Raw genomic sequence first — 20133 nt, 5'->3', positions numbered from 1 at the left:
TTCGTATGCTGCCTGTAGGGCACTTAAAAGGAAGAAGCTATGAAAGTGGTGAATGTCAGTTTGTAATGGACTTGCTTAGCTTAAATCAAAGTTGGGTTATACTTATTTGTTTGCTAAATCAAGTAGCCAAATGATGACTTACAGGTGGAAAAAGTGTACTGTTCAAAGAAGTGATATGAACTCGCTCGAGTTTCAGGGCTTACCTCTGAAATTCTAAACTAATGCAGTTGAAAAACAACGAGTTCTGGTTTCAGTGACTATAGATCCTTCCTTTCCTTTATATAAATCAAACTTTTAAAATTAAGGGCATTTTTAATTGGCTAATTAAATGCCAAGTATATAAAATCTAGCTAGTAGTGGAAATGTTTTGTAAAAGCAGCAAAATTGCTGAAAACAAACGAGCAAAAAGAGTAACACGAGGCCTGCACGCAGGAAGTCAGATTTGCTATCAGCCTCTTCTGCTGTGTTCAGAGCTGCAGGCAAGGTGACTCAAATAAGATTGAGAGAGCTCTCAGGAGAGGTATTTTTCTGAAAAGGGGGTGCTAATAAATGACTTAAAAGCAATGAGTGGTCCGGGGACTGATCTCAAAAGCCTAGTTTACTTAAGTAACACTCCTGTAATTGTCTTGCTTTTTTTTTTTGTAGGCATGCCTCCCATTCGGGACTTGGTGAGCCACTCCCCTAACCAGTCAGGTGATGCACAGCTATTTCAATCTCACCTTTTTCACACTGTGTGTTTGTAGTAGTCACGTGTTTCACGCAGTTATGTCTCTGATTTTTTTGATTCTTTGGCTTATGTCTTTCAATAGCATGTGTCGTGCAAATGTCTGACTTTAGTATACTCTGTGTGCCATATCATGTTACGCTTAGATAAACATTTTTAATTTTCTGAAATGTCAGAATTCATACCAAAAAAAGTTTGAAGCCTAGACTATGTGGCAGCTTAGCTCTAACATATTGTCCTTTTTTTTTAACCTTTATGCTTACATGCCGAATTGCATCTGGATGTTATTAAAGTGAATAATCTGTGTAAGCTTGAATTTTGTATCAGGCGTTTCACAGCACTGGGGAGGAAATAAGGGATCACAGTCCCAGTCTGGGGGCCTTCCGATTTTGAACGCCAAGTTTATGCAGGAGTTGCATGTACCCAGGGCACAGAGCTGTGTGCCTGGTGTGCTAGATGAGACCAAAGAACGCCTGTTTGTTTTTATGAAATGCTTTGGAACAAGTGTGCTGCGTGAGGACTCGGGGCTGTGCCCTGTGAAAGCCCCGGGGGTAATACAGGTAGTGGCTGCAGGGTGCTTTGCCCAGGCTGTCTGCAGCCCACAACCTCCCCAGCGTCTCCCACTGCGTGTCTGGGTTACCACAAACACGGTGCTCATCTCTGCCCTCTCCCCCCTCCTGCCACTTTCATCCCCTCCGTGAGTGGGTTCGGCTTTCCGGTGTGCTGGCAGACCCACCTGAGGGTGAATTATTTTCCATGGAGAGCTGCAGCTCACGGCAGTGCTGTGCAGGCACTGGGGAAGGGCCAAGGGCTGTGCTGGTGCAGAGGGTGCAGAGCCCAGGGGAGCCACCTGTTGCCCTGGGTTAGCTGCAGGCTCTCCTGCCCTGCCTCAGCGGTTCGGAACCTATTTCAGAGGCAGCAGCTACGTCTGCTGGTTCTTGGGTTGGAGTACTTTAAAAAGGCACAGACAGACCTGGGGACCTTTATCCGTACCACAGAGCAGCTGATGCCTGAAATTAACAGATACAGGGAGGCAGCCCTTTGGCTTTGGTTTTGTCCCTTCATAACAAACGTGCTTTTTAGTTTGTTTACTCAAGTCCGTCCTTTTGTAAGGACAAAAAGTACAGGATTTGGGAAGGTGTAGTACTGAGGTACTGTGTGCGCCACTAAATTCTGTGGCTGGAGAAGGAGACAGGGAGGAAGGGAGCCGAATGCAGGCATTTCTTAACTTAGGCTTCTCAGTCCTGCTGCTTAGTTTCAGTAGTGTGATGGTGTCATCAACTATTTTTTCAGCTTTGAGGTGTTGTTTTTTTGGTGGTATCTGTCAGATATGACAATTCAGAAATAACAGCTTGCTTGGTCAGTATTTGTATATTTTGTCTCAGGAGTTTGTGGTTGTGGAGATTTGAATTAGGAACATTGCTGAACCGTGTCTTGTGAGAAATCACCAATACATACTGGTGTCCAGGAAAAAGATTGTTAGTCGAGGTGGTTTTTTATAGGTAATAGGATAAGAATCTGGATGACTAGAAATTAATAATTATCCAGTGTTTGTGTACTGTGCTCGTTAACACTGTGCATTGCATCTAAATTAGTATAATAGAATTTTAATAAATACAAGTTTTCTTTCTATGTATTCTCTTGCTGTGCAAATTAGGGTTTGTTTGCCATTTCACTCTGGCTTGCTTGCCCTCTGTGTACTTTCATGCTGTTCTTCATTGATTGTGTTATGGGGGTAATGCTTATGTAATCAAGATTTTTGTCTCATTAGGACAGTTTTTAATACTGTTGCTTCTCTTGTTCATGAGAATGCAGAGAACTCTGCCTATTTTTTTTTATGTAGGTTAAATGTCATTTTATAAAATATCATTGAGAATTTGAAATCTTGGATTTCACTGGGCAGCTGCTCAGATACTGCAGCGGTTTTAGTGCCGTGTTAGTGGGCAGGTTCTAGATTGTGCTCACCAGAATGAACGTCTTCGAGTTCTCCCAAGGATGCTGTATGGTTCTCTTCTTGAGCCTATGGAGCTGCCAGTCATTTCTAACCACTACAGCCCTATTTCTGCCTGCCGTGGATCTTTTTCCACTTCTCTATTCTAAATTCTTTTGCCAGCATCCTTGTTTCTCATGCTGTAATTATCACATGAAACTTTTCTGTTTGTTTAGACTTTCTTGAGATTCTTTCATCCTGGATGAGAGATGTAATTCTCTCAGCTGTCTCAGTCTTTTTGAGGCAGAAGCACTGAATCAAGATCTCTTTAGATCTACATCACTTACGCTTTTCTTCAAATCCATCAGTCATATTTAGATGTGATAAACTGCATCTGCCCTTTTGGTGGTGGAGTCAGAGTACAGAGAGCTGGCTCATGCCAAATGATCTTTACATGCGTGCTGTGTTTTACAGCTGAGCTATTGCCAAAAATCATATCTCGTGTGTTCTAACCTTTAAGTAGGTGGCAGTTCTGACTCTATTGGAGTAGCTGACGCTCAGTTACTTGTTACTGTTTGTACACAGGGGATTGGGGCACGTCAGCATTTGGGGGCTTCAGAAGTTGTTGTGCAGAGCTGGCGTTCCTGGTAGCAGAAGGGAGAAACTGGAGAGGCTGCCAGCTTCCCCTCAGACTTCACAATTAAAATGTGTTTCTTGGAGACACGTGAGGCTTATAAATTAGCATTGTATTTTAAAAGCAGCCAGTCCCTAAATGTTGTGTAAACAGCTTTTGAGAAGAATAAGGATATGGAACTGGGGCATTTCATTACTGCGAGCTCTGTTTGTGAGCACGAACAGGTACAACTTCATAAAGGTATTCAGCTGATGTCACCACAGCCTTTTCCAGTCAGATGTGAGGCAGGTGCTATGCAAATCCAGTAATTAAATAAGAATGAATAGGAGCACAAAACCTTTTTTTTTTTTTTTTTTTTTTTTTTAAGTAAGGGAAAACATTACTGAGAAAAGTAAATGTCTTTATTATTAAAAATCAAGACATCATGTTTTAATGGGCAGCCAAGTGTGACTTGCCACTGTTCTTTCAGTTCAGGGAAAATACTAAAAACAATAAATTGCACTAACAGGTTTTTTTATTCATGTTCTGTTGCCTTCTTCATTACTCTTTTCCCACATGCTTCATACTTTCACAGTTTCATCTTCTGCTGCATCTGTGTTTTGATTTAACAATTTGGAAAAAAAAATCTCTTCGATAAAGCGTTAGAAATAGGAAATGAAATTTGAAAATTTGCAGCACTTAATTTTATAGCAAATACTTCATGGTGTATGTATTTAACCATGAAAAGTTTGTAAGTGAATTGAGATGTATTTCTTCCTTATTACTGGATGTAATCAGCATATTAATTGAATAAGAAACAGTAATTCTTACATAAATGAAAATGAAGCAGTAGTTCAGCTACTACACTTAATCTGTGCTGCTGCACAGATCTGCTGCACCAATCTGCTTCAGATTTGTCTTGTGAGTTTTGTGTTCAATTGTTGTATAAAAGAGGAAAGATAACTTGTATTTAAGAAATCTTATATAATATCTTTTTAATGTTTTTCTCCAGCTATTGGCGCATAGTGTTTGCTACTGCTAGGTCAGTTTAATATCCAGTTCAGGTTCCTGCCTTTCAGAATCGCTTTGATTTTAAATGTATGTTTTTTTTATAAAATATCTTATGTGGTGATACAGAGTATTAAAAAGAAAAAACAACCTTTCTCTGGGGAAAAAAAGAACCGTTGCCATGCTTTGAGAAAATGCTACTTCACGTGGCTGGTGCAAATTGTTCTAGGTTATACATATGGCAATGTTCTAAGCAGCTGTGCTGTAGTTTTTTCTGTAATCTTCAGTAACTAGTGTTAAAATAAGTAAGGTAATTCTTGGCTTAGTATCTTTGTAAGTTTTTGTCTTCTGCTCAATGAAGTAATAATGCCATATTTATAATACTGTTCTTGAACTTTCCTTCTTCTCTTTAGATCTGAACCACAGTGGTCTAGGATCCCATTATGAAAATTCTCACTGGGGACCAGTCTCTTCAAACAGTGACTCCAGCACAAACTGGGATAAAGTTATTGTAGACGGCTCTGACAAAGAAGCATGGCCATCAATCACTGGCAGTGACCCAGAGTTGACATCAGAATGTATGGACACTGACTCTGCCTCTAGCTCTGGGTCAGAGAGAAACCTCGTTATAATGGCTTCAGGGAGCACAGGTGGTGAAAGTGATGGCATTCGAAATGGCATTGGACATGGTTCTCAAAATAAGTTTGTGGTTGGTAGCAACAGCAATAATGTGGGCAATGGAAGTATTAATGGACCATGGGGTTTATCCCATGGGACCATAATAAGCACATGTCAAGTTTCTGTGGATGCTCCTGACAGCAAATCTGAAAGTAGCAACAATAGAATGAATGCTTGGGGCACCATAAACTCTTCATCAAATGGAGGGTTAAATCCAAGCACTTTGAATTCAAATGGCAACCATGGTGCCTGGCCTGTATTGGAGAACAATGGACATGCCCTGAAAGGGTCTGTAGGGAGTGGTAATTCTGGCACAAATATTCAGTGCAGTACCATAGGTCAGATATCTAACAGTCAGAGTATTAACTCTAAAGTGGGTGGTTCAGCCCATGGTTCCTGGGGAAGCCTTCAGGAAAATTGTGATTCTGAAGTAAATGGTACAAGGAAGGTTTCATTCAGTGGGCAACCTCAAAACCTTAACACTGAAATGAATGGACCAAATAACACTACTAACTTTATGACCTCTAGTTTACCAAACTCTGCTGGTTCAGTGCAGATTAACGAACTGCCTAATAATACAGGGCATGGGGCCTGGCGCGTGAGCACAATGAATCATTCTCAGATTCAGGCCTCTCCAGTTACAAATGGCACTTCCATTTCTCACCTTAGCAATGGTGAGGCAAAAAATGGTGGATCTTATGGTACTACATGGGGTGCCTATGGTTCTAATTACTCTGGAGACAAATGTTCAGGCCCGAACAGCCAAGCTAATGGTGACACTGTGAATGCAACTCTAATGCAGTCGGGCATTAGTGGGCCTGGCAGCACTAACTTTCAAATCAATGGGAATAAAGGAGGAGGGGTGTGGGAAGCAGGGACAGTCAACTCCCAGAACATGCCATGGGGAAGTGGAAACGGTGCAAGTGCTGGCGGAAGTAGAAGAGGATGGGGCAACCCTGCACAAAACACTGGCACTAACATTTCAAATGGTGAATGGAGTAAACTGCCTAGTAATCAGCATTCCAATGAAAGTGTAAATGGAAATACCAGGAAGTTTACAAACGGATGGAAATCTACTGAAGAGGATGACCTTAACAGCCAGAGTTCTGCTGTGTCTCAGATAACCGAGCAGAATAGCTCATGGGCCAAAACAGGTACGGGGGACAGTGAAGGTAGTACGGAGAGCACTGGATGCCATGAAGACAGAGTTACTACAGAAGGACAGAATCGAGAGAGAAGAAAAGTAGACCAGCATGCATTACTCCAAAGCATAGTGAACAGAACTGACTTAGATCCGCGTGTCCTTTCCAACTCTGGTTGGGGACAGACTCCAATCAAACAGAACACTGCCTGGGATACCGAAACATCACCAAGAGGTGAAAGAAAAACTGACAATGGGACAGAGGCCTGGGGAGGCTCTGTGACACAGACTTCCAGCTCAGGGGGGTGTGTGGATAGACCTAGCCCTAATAATAATGATACCTCATCTGTATCAGGGTGGGGAGATCCAAAGTCTGCTACAAGGTGGGGAGACTCCAAAGGGTCAAATAGCCAAGGGGGGTGGGAAGAGGATTCTGCTGCTACAGTAATGGTCAAGAGCAATCAATCATGGGGAAGTGGCAAAGAAGAAAAGTCATCTTGGAATGACACACAGAAGATCAAACAGGGATGGGTCGATGGGCAAAAGGCCAGCCAGGGTTGGGCAGTTTCTGCCAGTGATGGCTGGGGTGAAAATTCAAGAGGTAACCATTGGGGTGAGGCTAAGAAATCTAGTTCAGGAGGTAGCGACAGTGACAGATCAGTATCTGGTTGGAATGAGCCAGGTAAATCAAATTCTGTTACTTGGGGAGGTAGTAATCCAAACCCGAATAATTCTTCAGGATGGGATGAGCCTGCAAAGTCTAATCAGAACCAGGGCTGGGGAGACCCTCCTAAATCCAGTCAGCCTCAAGGTTGGGGGGATTCGTCAAAGCCAGTCAACTCTCCGGAATGGAACAAACAAGATGTTGGATCCTGGGGAGCGCCGTCTGCCACCAGTAAACCACCGGGGTCAGGCTGGCTGGGCGGACCGATGCCAGCCCCAGCAAAGGAGGAGGAACCCACTGGCTGGGAGGAGCCATCCCCTGAATCAATACGCCGCAAAATGGAAATTGATGATGGAACTTCTGCTTGGGGTGATCCAAGCAAATACAACTACAAAAATGTGAATATGTGGAATAAAAATGTCCCAAACAGTAGCAGCAGTTCAGACCAGCAAGCACAGGTACATCAGCAGCTACTGTCTTCAAGTGCCATGTCTAGCAAGGAGAGCAGTTCGGGTTCTGGTAAGACTTGGTTTTATGCAAATTTGTATTTCCATTTAATTGTAAAACAATTCTCTTGTTCTTGTTTCTCTTACAATACTTCAATTTCAAAGTGGAAAGGAGAAAGTGGCAATGGAAGTACCTTTTTATTTTTTTATCTTTTTATGTGCATTGCTTTTTTTTAAAACATTTGATAACTTCATACAAATCAGAAGTTCTGTTCTCATTTCAAATAGCTTGAGTAACAAAGGGTAGACAGCTCTGCTGGAATTCTGTGGAGTGGGAACGTGGAAAATGTTTAAAACAGTATTTGAAGAGTGAAAGTTTTCTTCATTTAATTTTAAGACTTAAAATTAATTTTGCCAAAGGAAAAAAAAAAAGTTGAGCTACTACAAGGCAGAATGAAGGATGGTTGTGTTACATGAACTCAAGATCAGACTTTACAATCTTGTAGTTTTGGGGAGAGCAAGTAATACTTGTAGATGAGTTTGTGTGGTATATGCAAAGTATTTTGTGCTGTCTTTTTCAACTGCAAAGAGGAATAACTTAAATATAAGGGGCAGATCATAGGAACTTAGTATCTTAGAAATTTCTATTATCAAAATGAAATGTACATACAGAATTTCTATTTTTGCATATTTTACGGAACAGCTTGCAGTTGTAATAATTACCTTCATGCAAAATGTCAGTGTGTATTAATATGCTGTTTATTGTATGCTATGGGTCTAGAAAAGGCAAAGCACGTGATTCTTTTAAGTGGCTTTTAAAGTCCTGTTAAAAACATGCCAGTAACTCATACTGCTTTGAAAAGGTTGGGGAGAGCCTTCTACTCCAGCCACTACTGTAGATAATGGAACTTCAGCGTGGGGTAAGCCCATGGATACTGGTACTAGCTGGGGAGAACCCATCAGCGATGCAGGAGGCACCTCTGGCTGGGGAAACGCTTCTCTTGGTCAACAGGCTTCAAATAAACCTGGTGAGTGCTTTTTGCACCATCTTTGAATAAAGATACTAGAGGTGAAATACCTATCTAAAAGCTGTACCTTTTTGAAGGTTTCTGTCTTGAAGTAAATGTAAAGTGAACTTCTGTCTGCATTAAGGGCAGCTGATTAATACTGATGCTAATACCCTCATGCTGCACTTCTGCCACTGAGCAGCTGCTCATTGGTGTTTCTTTCATTCCCCATCAGACTGTTGTTGATCTGAAGCTTGTCGGGGTTAAATAATAACTGCTTCACTTTTAGTTTCTGTTCTTAGTAGCTGATTTGCATGGAGACCTTTGTTTTGTTTGAAACGTTAATGTGTTGGGTTTTTTCACAACCAGGGCCTAAATCTATGCAAGATAGTTGGTGTGGAGATGATATGCCATTGACTGGCAGTCGTCAGACCAGCTGGGAGGAAGAAGAGGATGTAGAGATTGGAATGTGGAACAGCAGTTCTTCACAAGAAGCTAACCCATCTTTAAATTGGCCACCATATATGAAAAAAATGCCCACAAAGGTAATTATGACTTCCCATAGAAGGTAGTTAGGGCTTCTGCATTGATTTTCATTTATAAAAGCTAAGAACAGATTGCTGCACTGAGTGGTGTACCATTAAGCTTTAATCTTCATTCATAATGTTTTGTGGTTTAATTTAAGCAGTAGGGGGCAAACAATATCTGAGTATCACAGGAATTCCTTTCTGTTTTTAAGGGAATGATGAAAGGTGGAAATAAGCAAGATGAAACATGGATCAATCCATTCATTAAGCAATTCACAAATCTTAGTTTCTCAGTAAGTATTATACCTTTCCCATCTGTAACGCTTTCTTAGAGTGTTAGTTACAACGCACAAAAATGAAAATGCTTAATTGTCTAACGCTCTCTTTCATAGTATTTTTCTTTTACATCTGTTCATCTTCCCTGTCACCCATCCCTCAGTAAGGAAGGATGTAAATTTGCAACCTCAGGAAGTTTGCTGGAGACACCAAGTTGGGGGAAGTGTCAGTCTGCTGGAGGGTAGGGAGGCCCTGCAGAGGGACCTGGACAGGACGGATTGATGGGCAGAGGCCAATGCAGTGAGGTTCAGCATGGCTAAGTGCTGGTTGCTGCACTTTGGTCACAACAACCCGTTGCAATGCTATATGTTTGGGGCAGAGTGTCTGGAAAGCTGTGCAGAGGAAAAGGATCTGGGGGTGCTGGCTGATGCTTGCCAGAACATGAGCCAACAGTGTGCCCAGGTGGCCAAGAAGGCCAACGGCATCCTGGCTTCTATCAGGAGTAGTGTGGCCATCAGGAGCAGGGAGGTGATCGTCCCCCTGTGCTCTGCTCTGGTGAGGCTGCACCTCGAGTGCTGGGTTCACTTTGGGCCCCTCACTACCAGAGGGTGTGGTAAGGGCATGGTTGGACCAGATGATCTTGGAGATCTCTTCCAACCTTAATGATTCTGTGATCCCCTTTTCCTTTTTACATTTTCGATATAGAAAGACCTATTTACTGATGAAAGGTGATGTTGTAAACGCTACCCAGGTATTCATCCAGTAGTCTGTTTTTACTTATTGTTACACGTGTATTTCAGTAAAGATACCTGTTTTCAATGGGTAACAAATAAAGGGAGAAAATGCTTTAAAAATAGTCTAATTTACCTTGATGTCTTTTTTTCTTGCAGGTTTGAATTGAAATAATATATATGAATCTCTTTGTTTTAGCTTTTAAAAAGATTATTATTAAATAATTATGATTCGTTTTATTACTTCAGAGAGAATCACCAGAAGAAACCATACAGAGCAATAAGATGGACATGTCTGGAGGTAAGAAAGGGAAAACTTAGCTAGGTTTTATAGCTTTCCATTCCAGTCTGTTTTAGCTTATATAATTCTGTAAATTGCTATATTTATAGTAATTTCCTTTATATATGTGTGTGCATAAAGAATTTCCTTAAAGAAAAAGAATACCCTTGTAGAGAAAAAATACTAATTGTGCATATCCTGCTACATACCTGAATTACCTGATTGCTACAGTAATACTAATCCATAAATCAAGCTAAGCTTGTACATACTGAGCTGGCATGAAAGACTGTTTTCATAGTGTGGGTTATTTTTTCTTAACGTAAGTATCTAGACTGCTGTCTGAACAACTTCACTAAAATATAAACAGAAATGTTCCGAATACCACACTCATTGTGGTTTGTTCTTGGAAACACATTTTCAGTTCTAAGAAATAAATTAATACTGAACAGTTATTTAAGATACATTTATACTTGAATGCAAAATCACTTGAGCAGTTTTTATTTGGAACTGTTTGCCGTTACGATTCCTCTAGCAAATAAAAATATATTTAGCACCTTAACAACAATATATGATGATGGAATGTTTAATGGAAAGTGATTGTGGCACTGCATTTATTGTAGTTGCATTTTTTAAATTCTAGTTTAAAATTGGGTATTTTCACAGTCTATATTATGCAAATAGCCTGTTCTTTGCATTTTAGATTTAAATATTAATAGAAAACCTCATGTTTAAATTATTTCAAATTTTAAATTTGAAATTAAAACATCTGTTGGGAAAGTAATGCTCTTGCATTGCTTGCAGTAAAGTATTAAAGACTGCTCGACTACTGCTTATATTTTGATCTTCTAACTTGCCTAGTGGCGTTAACAATGGAAGATAAATTTTACAATTAGCTTTTAATAAAAACAAATATTTTAAAATTTTGTTTTCAGCTAAATAAGATTTTTGGTGGTGGTGATTTCCCCCCACTCACCCAATAGCTGAATCAAATTAAAAGGCCTTTGAAATCTTATAAAAATGAGGGAGAGGAGATAAAGATACAACTTCAAAGCCAATACAGTTCTTGGTGCTGCTTTTTTTTTGGTGCCATTAACACTTGGAAACTCAATTATACTTGCTTTTTAAGAGCAAACTGAGAATAGTATTTTTTGTGAGGCCTAGCAAAATGTGTTGACGCTTTGCTCATTCCAAGTTTTGAGTTGTCTGTAGCTGTTGATTCATAGTGTTTCCTTTCCTTTTAAGCGAAGCCCAGACAGCTTAAAGCTAAACTGATGCTTTCTTTTATTAGTATCTATCTTGAAAGCAGTATTTGGTATTTCATAAGCATAAACCTATTTCTAGTTTATCTGGAAAAATGAATAATCCTTCAATGTCATCATCATATGTCTCACCTTTCCGTAGGGATATTGCAAGATAAGAGAATGGAGATGGATAAGCATGGCCTCAGTGTCGGAGATTACAATCGTGTGGTTGGAAAAGGCCCTGGTTCTCGTCCTCAGATTTCCAAAGAGTCTTCCATGGATCGCGGTCCTTACTTTGATAAGGTTAGTAGGTGTCTTACTGGGGAACATTCTTAACTTCTTTGACTCAGCAATCTAAGTAATTATCTGTGTGCTCCTTAGCTTTCTGCATTTAGTGGAGAGAAAACGTAGTGCTTTCTTGTTGATCCTAAGATATGTTTTGTTCTTTTTAACTTACTGATGTATAATACTAAGCACTTTCTGTAGCTCATTTGCAGTGCAAATAACTAACCTGATCTCTTTTGTTTTCTGCCTATTTCCTGCTGATGCTGGACTGTCATGTGACTCTTCCCTTCTGTTCCTGGCAATGGTTTCTCCCTTCTGCTTGCTTGCTGGCTGGTTGTTGCGCATCGGTTTGTCTGTCCAATCAGGATGGCATTGTAGCAGACGAGTCCCAAAACATGCAGTTTATGTCCAATCAAAACATGAAGCTTCCCCCTTCAAATAGTGCACTACCTAACCAAGCCCTTGGCTCCCTAGCAGGGCTGGGTATGCAAAACTTGAATTCTGTTAGACAGGTAAGGCTGTGTGCATATCCTTGGCATGTTACTTGACAGCATTTAATACCTTTTATCATAACATCCTAGCTACTAATGTGATTGATATGTTTTTAACTTCTAATTCAAATGTATAGGGGTGGGATAAGTAGCAGAAATATTTCCTTGTCACTAACCATCTGTCTTTTCCCCAGAATGGCAATCCCAGTATGTTTGGTGTTGGTAATATAGCAGCACAGCCCAGGAGCATGCAGCAGCCTCCAGCACAACCTCTTAATTCATCTCAGCCTAATCCACGTGCTCAAGTGCCTCCTCCATTACTATCCCCTCAGGTAATTGAGTACATAGAACTTTCTATGTATAAACTACCAAAATGCTGCTTCAGAAAAAAAATCCATTTATCAGTGTTGCTGGTTTTTATTTGGTAAATATTTGAAAACTACTTTGGCCTAATTAGTGTTTCAAAAAGAGACAACTGTTAACCAGATATTATGATGTTCTACATCTTGTATAAGTATTTGCACACGTTAGTCAGTTGCTCCTTGTACTGGTCCGTTCTGCAGGTTCCAGTATCATTACTGAAGTATGCACCAAACAACGGTGGCCTGAGCCCACTTTTTGGCCCACAACAGGTAGCCATGTTGAATCAACTGTCCCAGTTAAACCAGCTTTCTCAGATCTCCCAGTTACAGGTAAGCTAAAAAGGTAGATGCTCTGTGTTCTGTTTGAAACTATAAGTAGAAACTTCTCAGATATAAATTTTTCTAAAAAAACAACAACACCAAAACACTGTCTCCTAGCGGTTGTTGGCTCAGCAGCAAAAAGCGCAGAATCAAAGAAGCATGCCTTCTGGTGGTCGTCAACAGCAGGAGCAGCAGGTAAATACATTTATTATTAACTTTTCAAATAATCTTTTTAACTTGTTACTCATCCTAAGCTGTATTTTTTGTTACAAGCCATATAAAAGTGTGCAAGAATGAATAGGATTTTAACAAGCGTTAAAAGAATACGCTTTAGCTTAATGCTGGGTTTTTGCTGTGCCAAGATGCACAGAACAGAAATGCATTTCATTATCTTTCTTTAAAAGTGGAAAAGCTTTTGACTACTTATATTATAACTGCTTTGTTTTTTTAAGGGTCGATCTCTTAGTATGCAGCAACAGATGATGCAACAGTCCCGTCAGCTTGATCCAAACCTGTTAATGAAGCAGCAAACTCCGCCGTCTCAACAGCAGTCACTCCATCAACCCACCATGAAATCTTTCCTTGAGAATGTCATACCCCATACTACTCCTGAGCTACAGAAAGGGCCATCACCAATAAATTCATTCAGCAGCTTCCCTATAGGTGGGTTTCTCCATGCTAATTTCATACAGTCAGTCTGTGCTTTTGTGACACAGGACGCAGCCTTTCCTTTAACTTTGCCTGGAGTCCTCCTCCTCTGAAACCAATAGCGATTGCAGTCCTGTTGGTATTTTCCATTTTAACAGTACTAGTAATTCCCTATGGGACTCATCCAAGTTACCTTTGTTCACCAAGTAACTTTTTTCACAAGTACTCGCATTTCCAGAAATTACTGTATCTTTTAGTGTTAAATGTTTTATGTTCTTATAGAATGTCTGTCTCCTTTTATTTCTTTCTTTTTCTATGGGTCCCAAAGATAACCTAGTCCTTGTGCAACTGCAACTCCTAAGGACTAAAGCTAAAGGACTTCTAGAAGAGGAAGCCCTACAAAGAATCTGTTGAAGTCGTCTAATTTCTTTGAACTTTAAGAAAGTTTAAAAATAATCTGGAATTGCATAGGTAGAAAAAATGTTAACTTACCTTCTAGTGTTTTTGAACAGAAGAGAAAGCTTTTAGCATTTTTATGCTAAAATGCTCTGCATTTTTAAAGAATGGTTGTGGCTCATTTCAGGCGAAATGTCAGAAAACTTATAAATACAAATATCTCCTGTTTCTTTCTCCCTACGTTTCCAGGCTTCTGTCCAATTTCTACTTCAGAAATTCCAGGCTTGTATATTTTCTCCTTATTTTAGGTCCCTTTTTAATGCTATCTTATACTTAGCAAAACTATACCATTTTCCCCTATTTTTTCCTCCTTTTCTGTTTGCTTTTCTTCTATGATCTTCTAATCCTTTCAGTTCTGTTGGGCTGACTTCCTCTGCATTCTCATTGCCCTCTTGTAGAAAAGTTTCATAGAGACTGCTGCTGAAATCCTTGTGCTTATAGGTGGTGTTACAGAGCCGGTGGGTCGGTGCGAGCCATGCTGTTGCATTGCATGTGGCACACTGGAATTTTGCTTGTGGCCAGTCTTAAGTCCAGGCTGTTGCTTAATGGTTGCTGCTGATGATTGGCATCAAGATCTCTCTACTGCTTTTATTCAAAGTGCAAGACATAAACATGAAGTTTGCTTAGCTATTACAGGCGCTTTTAGTTCTAACAAAGGAAATATTTAACTTTCTTGTCGAACTTCTTACTGAGTATTTCCATCATCTCTGTTAGGTTCCTGTTGTTTCCATTAGAGATATTATTTCTTGGTTTGAAATGTCTTAAAATACTGTTAAGCAGCTTTTTTCTCCCCTTAATCATTGCTACATTCCAAGAACCATCAATATATGTATGAATGCTTCGGGATCCTTTTGGCTTAGCACTGTATAGTTATATGACCAAGTGGAGCCACTCAGTCCTCAAATAAAAGGCTTAAGGGTAGAAATAACAGGTTCCTGGAATTTCTTCAACCTTCTGTGAAAAGTTGAGCCAAGAGGAGTATTGGTATCATCCTCCAAGTGCGTACAGTAGTGTAGTCATGTGAGGAGGAGCTGGATTTGCCAAGCTGTCTTGAAAATCTCATGGGTATGTTATTTTCTCCATGTCCTAATGTTAGCATCAGGAGACTTAGCCATGAAAGCAGGGACGTCCTGTTTGGTTTCTAGGTAACCAAATTTGTCAAGATTCTCTAGATCTTTGTTCATCAGAAGCAGAGATTTGGGGCAGTTGTTTGTGTGTTCTTTCTCTCCAGTTAACCAGTGCTGCAGTCACATCCAAATTCATTTACAGAATTTAAGAAACTTGGATATTAAGAAGTACCTTTTTCTGCCAAATGGTAAAGATAGCTGAGGAATATAAAATCTTCCACAGTCAGATATGAAAAATGGCTTCTGGGAAGACTGTTTGAATTACAGATTATGTCCAGATACTGATGTTCATACCTCAGTGCAGATTTTAAATACGGAGCTATGGACATGGATCTGTATTTATCAAGGGGCTGGAGTTAACCTTATCAGCTAAGTGTGCCTATTTGCCAGCTTGTGATCTTTCTAATCTTTTTAGAGGTCTTACTTCTGCAAGCTTCTTTGGAGTTGATAGAAAGCTAATTGTGCACGGGTTGCTGGACTGACAATAGAGGGAGAGGTGTTAGAAATCAGTGTGATTGGACTTCCCACCCCATTCCAGCAGTTAATAGTTGTTCCATTTATTTTCAAGGCCAGATTGGATGGGGCTTGGAAGGTGGAAGGTGTCCCTGCCACTGTCTGACGGGTTGAAAATGGATGATCTTTAAGGTCCCTTCCAACCCAAACCAGTCTGTGATTCTATGATACTTCCTAAAACTTGGCTGTGCTGTTACAAGGTGTTTTCTTTGAGGCTTTGCAAAAGGTTGCTTTTCTGGCATCAACATCCCCTTGTTCTTTGAGGAAGGAAGCTTCTGTATGATAGTGACTACTGATTTGGGAACAGAATTAAGCACCAGTTTCCAGTTCTGAATAAAGTTATTTCTAGCAAAGATGTCAGAAATTCCCTGTGTCTCTTGCTCAAAGTTAAAATGTCATGCTTTATTTTCAGAAATTAAGTAAATAGATCTGAAGGGTTGGAAATGTAACCAGCTGTGATTTGTGAATTAGGGATTTTTACAGACCTGGCAATCCCTAATTGGTAACAGAGTGCAGACGTGTCACAGTCAAAAGCGAGGGTGTGTTCAAGCCCCAGGTAGTTGATTCTCACAGATGCTTGGACTGCTTTAGGTTGGCAATAATTATGTTGATTCTCTTTTCAATAAACATTTTGAAATACAGACAACAGCTTAGAAAAGCTAAAGCCAAGTTGTGTTTTTCTCTTAATGAGGTTTTAATACTGAGTGCAAACAGGATAAATAAATGGTGCTGGAGGTGGTATTACTTGTGAACTTCTATGCAAAGTGCTTATGCATCTGTGTTGTGTGGTTCAGAAGCTGCAAAGGTGTCCTGTTGAACAGCCTCAATAAGAATGGGGATGAGATTTTAACTGCCAGTGAATACCAATACCTAATTTTTGCAGAACAGGGATGAATACAGACACCCCCCCCTGCTGGGAAAGAGGTGTCTGTTATTACTGAGCGTAGTTCTCCAAGGAACAATACTTTCACTTTGTACAGATGAGTTGAATTGTTAGGCTGATGCTAGACTGGTATTAGAAATGCCACATTTTTAAGATGTTTATATTTTTTCTTCAATGGCTTCTTCCACTGATTTATTTTTTTTTGCATGAAGACATCAACTGAGAACTTCAGAGTGCTTTGCATTGCTTAGCTTAGCTTCTGTCTGGAGTAAGTTCACTGTATTAAGTGCTATAATGTTTCTCAAACAGGCTTAGAAGCATGAAATAACCACAGTAATATGCTCTTCAATGTTGATTAGGACAATAGTGGTAATTGGTGGAAAAAAAGGCATTTTGTCTGTCTGTCATAAGCTATATATGTTTTTTAGGAATGAACTCAAACTTGAATGTAAACATGGATATGAGCAGTATTAAAGAGCCACAATCTCGATTGAGGAAATGGACTACAGTCGACAGCATTTCTGTGAACACATCATTAGATCAAAACTCCAGCAAACATGGTATGTTAAATATGTCGTTAAATAGCATCTGACATAACGCATCAGGCTGTGCAGTGCTGTGTCTGCATATTTACACTTGCAGTTGTAATATTTGTGTTGCTTGCAGGTGTCAATTTGTATCGCATTGTCTCTGACAAACTTGCTGCTTGACTTCTCCAGCAGCCCATAGCTTTCTTGAATGGTTTTACCTACAGAAGCGATGTTGTGATGAGACTAGTAGAGACGCTGTGGAGGATTCATGTTTAAGACAGAAGTGTGGATATTGCTACTGGGTTTACGTTAGTTTGGATTGGAATGCTTCGTATATTTTTAAAACAAAAGCTTTAGATATTCTAGCTACAACACAACCCCCAAGCCCCACTGTGCTGGTCTTAAGGTGTTTTATGGTAATTTAATTCTGTGTGCACACATTCTGGTAATTTCTGATACCTTTTAGTTATAGATTTTAGTTATGAATGTATTTGCATTCCAAAAATGGGGAGAGTGTGGAAGGAATAGACCAGTACCATCGGTGTACTTTGTTATAGAGGAGGCAGATTTGGTTGCTTTATATTTCATTCCAGTGATCAGGATTCATATGACATTTCAACTGTTTCAGTTGCTTGACATTTCATCCAGTTAAAATTTGAGTCTATAGCACAAGGGTTCTGTGTCTAAAGATAGTTGTAAAATGTCTCTAGTCTCCTATTACCATTTAGTCTTCAGATTGTTTGGATATTTTTAGAATCGTCAGCTGTTCTAATGCTATGAAATGGCTTGCTGCCTCGAACATCTAGCGGAGACATCCTGCTACTGCACTTGCTTGTTCTGAACTTCATCTGATTGGAGTCAAAAGTGTTGATATTGTTCAGAAAACATTGCCTACAACTATAGCAACATTACAGATTTGATCTTTTGAACTCTGTATTGTATTGAAGCACGAGTAAAAGTTATTAGATGGCAAAAAGATATTCTGCAGTTCTGGAGGAATATGTAACTTTTAAACTTCTCCTTGTGGCATTTGCATGAAATCAAACAGGCTGTGTATAGCTGTAGTGCTCAGCTGCCACCCAGGTTAAACACCGCTCGGCCGTTCGCTCTCCCTCCTCCAGCCCTGTGGGATGGGGGAGAAAATCGGAAAAAAGTGAAATGAAAGCTTGTGGGTTGAGGTAGACAGTTTATTAGGACAGAAAAGAAAGGAAAATAAAAAATAATAATAGTGACAATAGTACTGCTGGTAATGATGTGTACGAAAGAAGTGATGCACAATGCAATCGCTCACCACCCGCTGAGCAATGCCCACCCTATCCCCGAGCAGGGGTGTACCACCCCGCATTAATTGTTCAGCATGATGCCATATGGGATGGAACACCCATAAGGTATGGAACACCCCTTTGGCCAGTTGGGGTCAGCTGTCCTGGGTCTGTCCCCTCCATCTCCTGCTGCACCCCCAGCCTGCCCGCTGGCAGGACAGCAAGGAGCTGCAAAGTCCTTGGCTTGGTGTGAGCGCTGCTCTGCAACAAGTAAAACATGGGTGTGGCATCAACATTGTTCTCATCCTAAATCCAAAGCACAGCACCACAGCAGTTACTAGGAGAGAAACTATCCTAGCCAAAACCACCGCAATAGTGCTTTTGTTTCTTGCTCTGCTACTGGTGACGTTTTTTTATTTTTCCTCCCAGAAATATGAGTAGAATTTACAGAGTTTTGCAGTACCTAAAGGTCTCAAAGGTTTTGTAGCTACTTCTTCCAAGAGCCTTCCCATCGTGAAATATATTTACCTGTTATCCAGCTGGGGTCTCACAGAATGCTCTTATCCTCTTGAATAAATCTTTTAGTTCAATGCAATAAGTATGCTACTCTAATGAGAGGATTTTGTGGGCTTGTATTCTTAGGGTTTTCTCCTGAGTTATTCAGGGACCTTTCATTTTAGACTCTACATGCCTCTATGACTTCTTGTGTAACTTCTCATCATAAGAGGATAGTGTATGCTGCTACATATTTTATGAATGCTTTACATGGGCATGTTTTTACTTTTATAACTACAATTTCTAAACAAAATTGTCTATAGAAAATGTTTAACTTTTTTTTATTATTATTTTTATTATTAGGTGCTATTTCAAGTGGTTTTAGGCTGGAAGAGTCTCCATTTGTTCCATATGACTTTATGAACAGCAGTAATTCACCAGCCAGTCCTCCTGGATCTATTGGGGATGGCTGGCCCCGTGCCAAATCGCCTAATGGCTCTAGCAGTGTTAACTGGCCACCAGGTACGCACCACCACCGCTTACTGTGCTCAGGGGTCTTACTCTTCAGCAGTGTTTTGTATTGGGTTCCTTGGTCATTATGTGTGGATTGGCAGGGAAACAACCTGCAAAAAAAAAATATTTAGAATGTGTTTTTAGTAGAAAGAAATAGAAAGCAGTAGTTTCATTGTGCAAAGTAGTGTGTCTCCCTGCTTCAGAATTTTACCCTGGTGAGATGGGACCAAAAAAAAAATAAATAAATGAAGTGAGGACTCAAGTAAATTAAATACTTAAATGATTTAATATTTTAAGACGTCTCTTAAGAGAGGTATTGCTTAGACAATTATTTTATGTTGTTATTTGTTTAAATTAAAAAAAAATAAAAATTCTGAATCTCTATTCCTAGAATTTCGTCCTGGTGAGCCATGGAAAGGTTATCCAAACATTGACCCTGAAACTGACCCTTACGTCACTCCTGGCAGTGTCATAAACAATCTTTCAATTAATACTGTGCGGGAAGTTGACCACCTCAGGGACAGGAACAGTGGTATGTACAGATGATACGTTTTCCAATTAATTGTGTAGCTATCTTTTTTCAGTCAGATAGATGATTTACTTGGAAGTGTGTGCTTGCTGCTTTCTCATCTCTGTGTTTATCTTTTGTATTGTGGATTTCATGGCTAAAAAGCTCATCTTTGGATCAGGCACTGCTACTTGATGCAGTGCAGCAATTATTTCAAGAATGCGGTTAGTGAGCAAACGCTGCTGATGTGCATTCTGATGTAATCCTCCTGTGCACAGAGAGGCGGCGTGTATGAACGTAGGGAAGCAAGCCTTGGCAATCTAGGCACTGCAGTAACATAACCAGCTTAGCTTGTAGTGAGTGTGGGGTGCTTCCTAATGTAGAGTGTGCTTGCCACCGCTTTTACTTAAAAATTAGGACAAAGAGTGAATAAGGTCCCTCATCTGACTACAGATGTGCTCAGTCTGGACTCT

The 20133-nt window shown here is 40.1% G+C and overlaps 1 protein-coding gene across 6 annotated transcripts in view; it reads left to right on the top strand.

Moving 5' to 3' along the window:
- Nucleotides 1–20133, top strand: part of TNRC6A (trinucleotide repeat containing adaptor 6A) — a 50261-nt gene that overhangs the window by 25388 nt on the left and 4740 nt on the right. For 2 of the 6 annotated variants that reach the window (XM_084537330.1, XM_084537332.1), the window contains exons 6-20: nucleotides 646–693; nucleotides 4689–7277; nucleotides 8068–8232; nucleotides 8581–8756; nucleotides 8951–9031; nucleotides 9995–10046; nucleotides 11427–11569; nucleotides 11917–12063; nucleotides 12237–12374; nucleotides 12606–12734; nucleotides 12843–12920; nucleotides 13178–13388; nucleotides 16781–16912; nucleotides 19003–19161; nucleotides 19544–19684. In XM_084537330.1, coding sequence (XP_084393456.1) covers nucleotides 646–693; nucleotides 4689–7277; nucleotides 8068–8232; nucleotides 8581–8756; nucleotides 8951–9031; nucleotides 9995–10046; nucleotides 11427–11569; nucleotides 11917–12063; nucleotides 12237–12374; nucleotides 12606–12734; nucleotides 12843–12920; nucleotides 13178–13388; nucleotides 16781–16912; nucleotides 19003–19161; nucleotides 19544–19684 — 4389 coding nt within the window. The remainder of the gene's footprint in view (nucleotides 1–645; nucleotides 694–4688; nucleotides 7278–8067; nucleotides 8233–8580; nucleotides 8757–8950; nucleotides 9032–9994; nucleotides 10047–11426; nucleotides 11570–11916; nucleotides 12064–12236; nucleotides 12375–12605; nucleotides 12735–12842; nucleotides 12921–13177; nucleotides 13389–16780; nucleotides 16913–19002; nucleotides 19162–19543; nucleotides 19685–20133) is intronic. The other 4 variants (XM_084537334.1, XM_084537331.1, XM_084537333.1 and 1 more) reach the window with 4 other exon arrangements.

The sequence above is a fragment of the Aythya ferina genome (genome assembly GCF_964211825.1).
Source record: "Aythya ferina genome assembly, chromosome: 15".
Taxonomy (NCBI): domain Eukaryota; kingdom Metazoa; phylum Chordata; class Aves; order Anseriformes; family Anatidae; genus Aythya; species Aythya ferina.
This window is presented reverse-complemented; position numbering and strand designations above follow the sequence as displayed.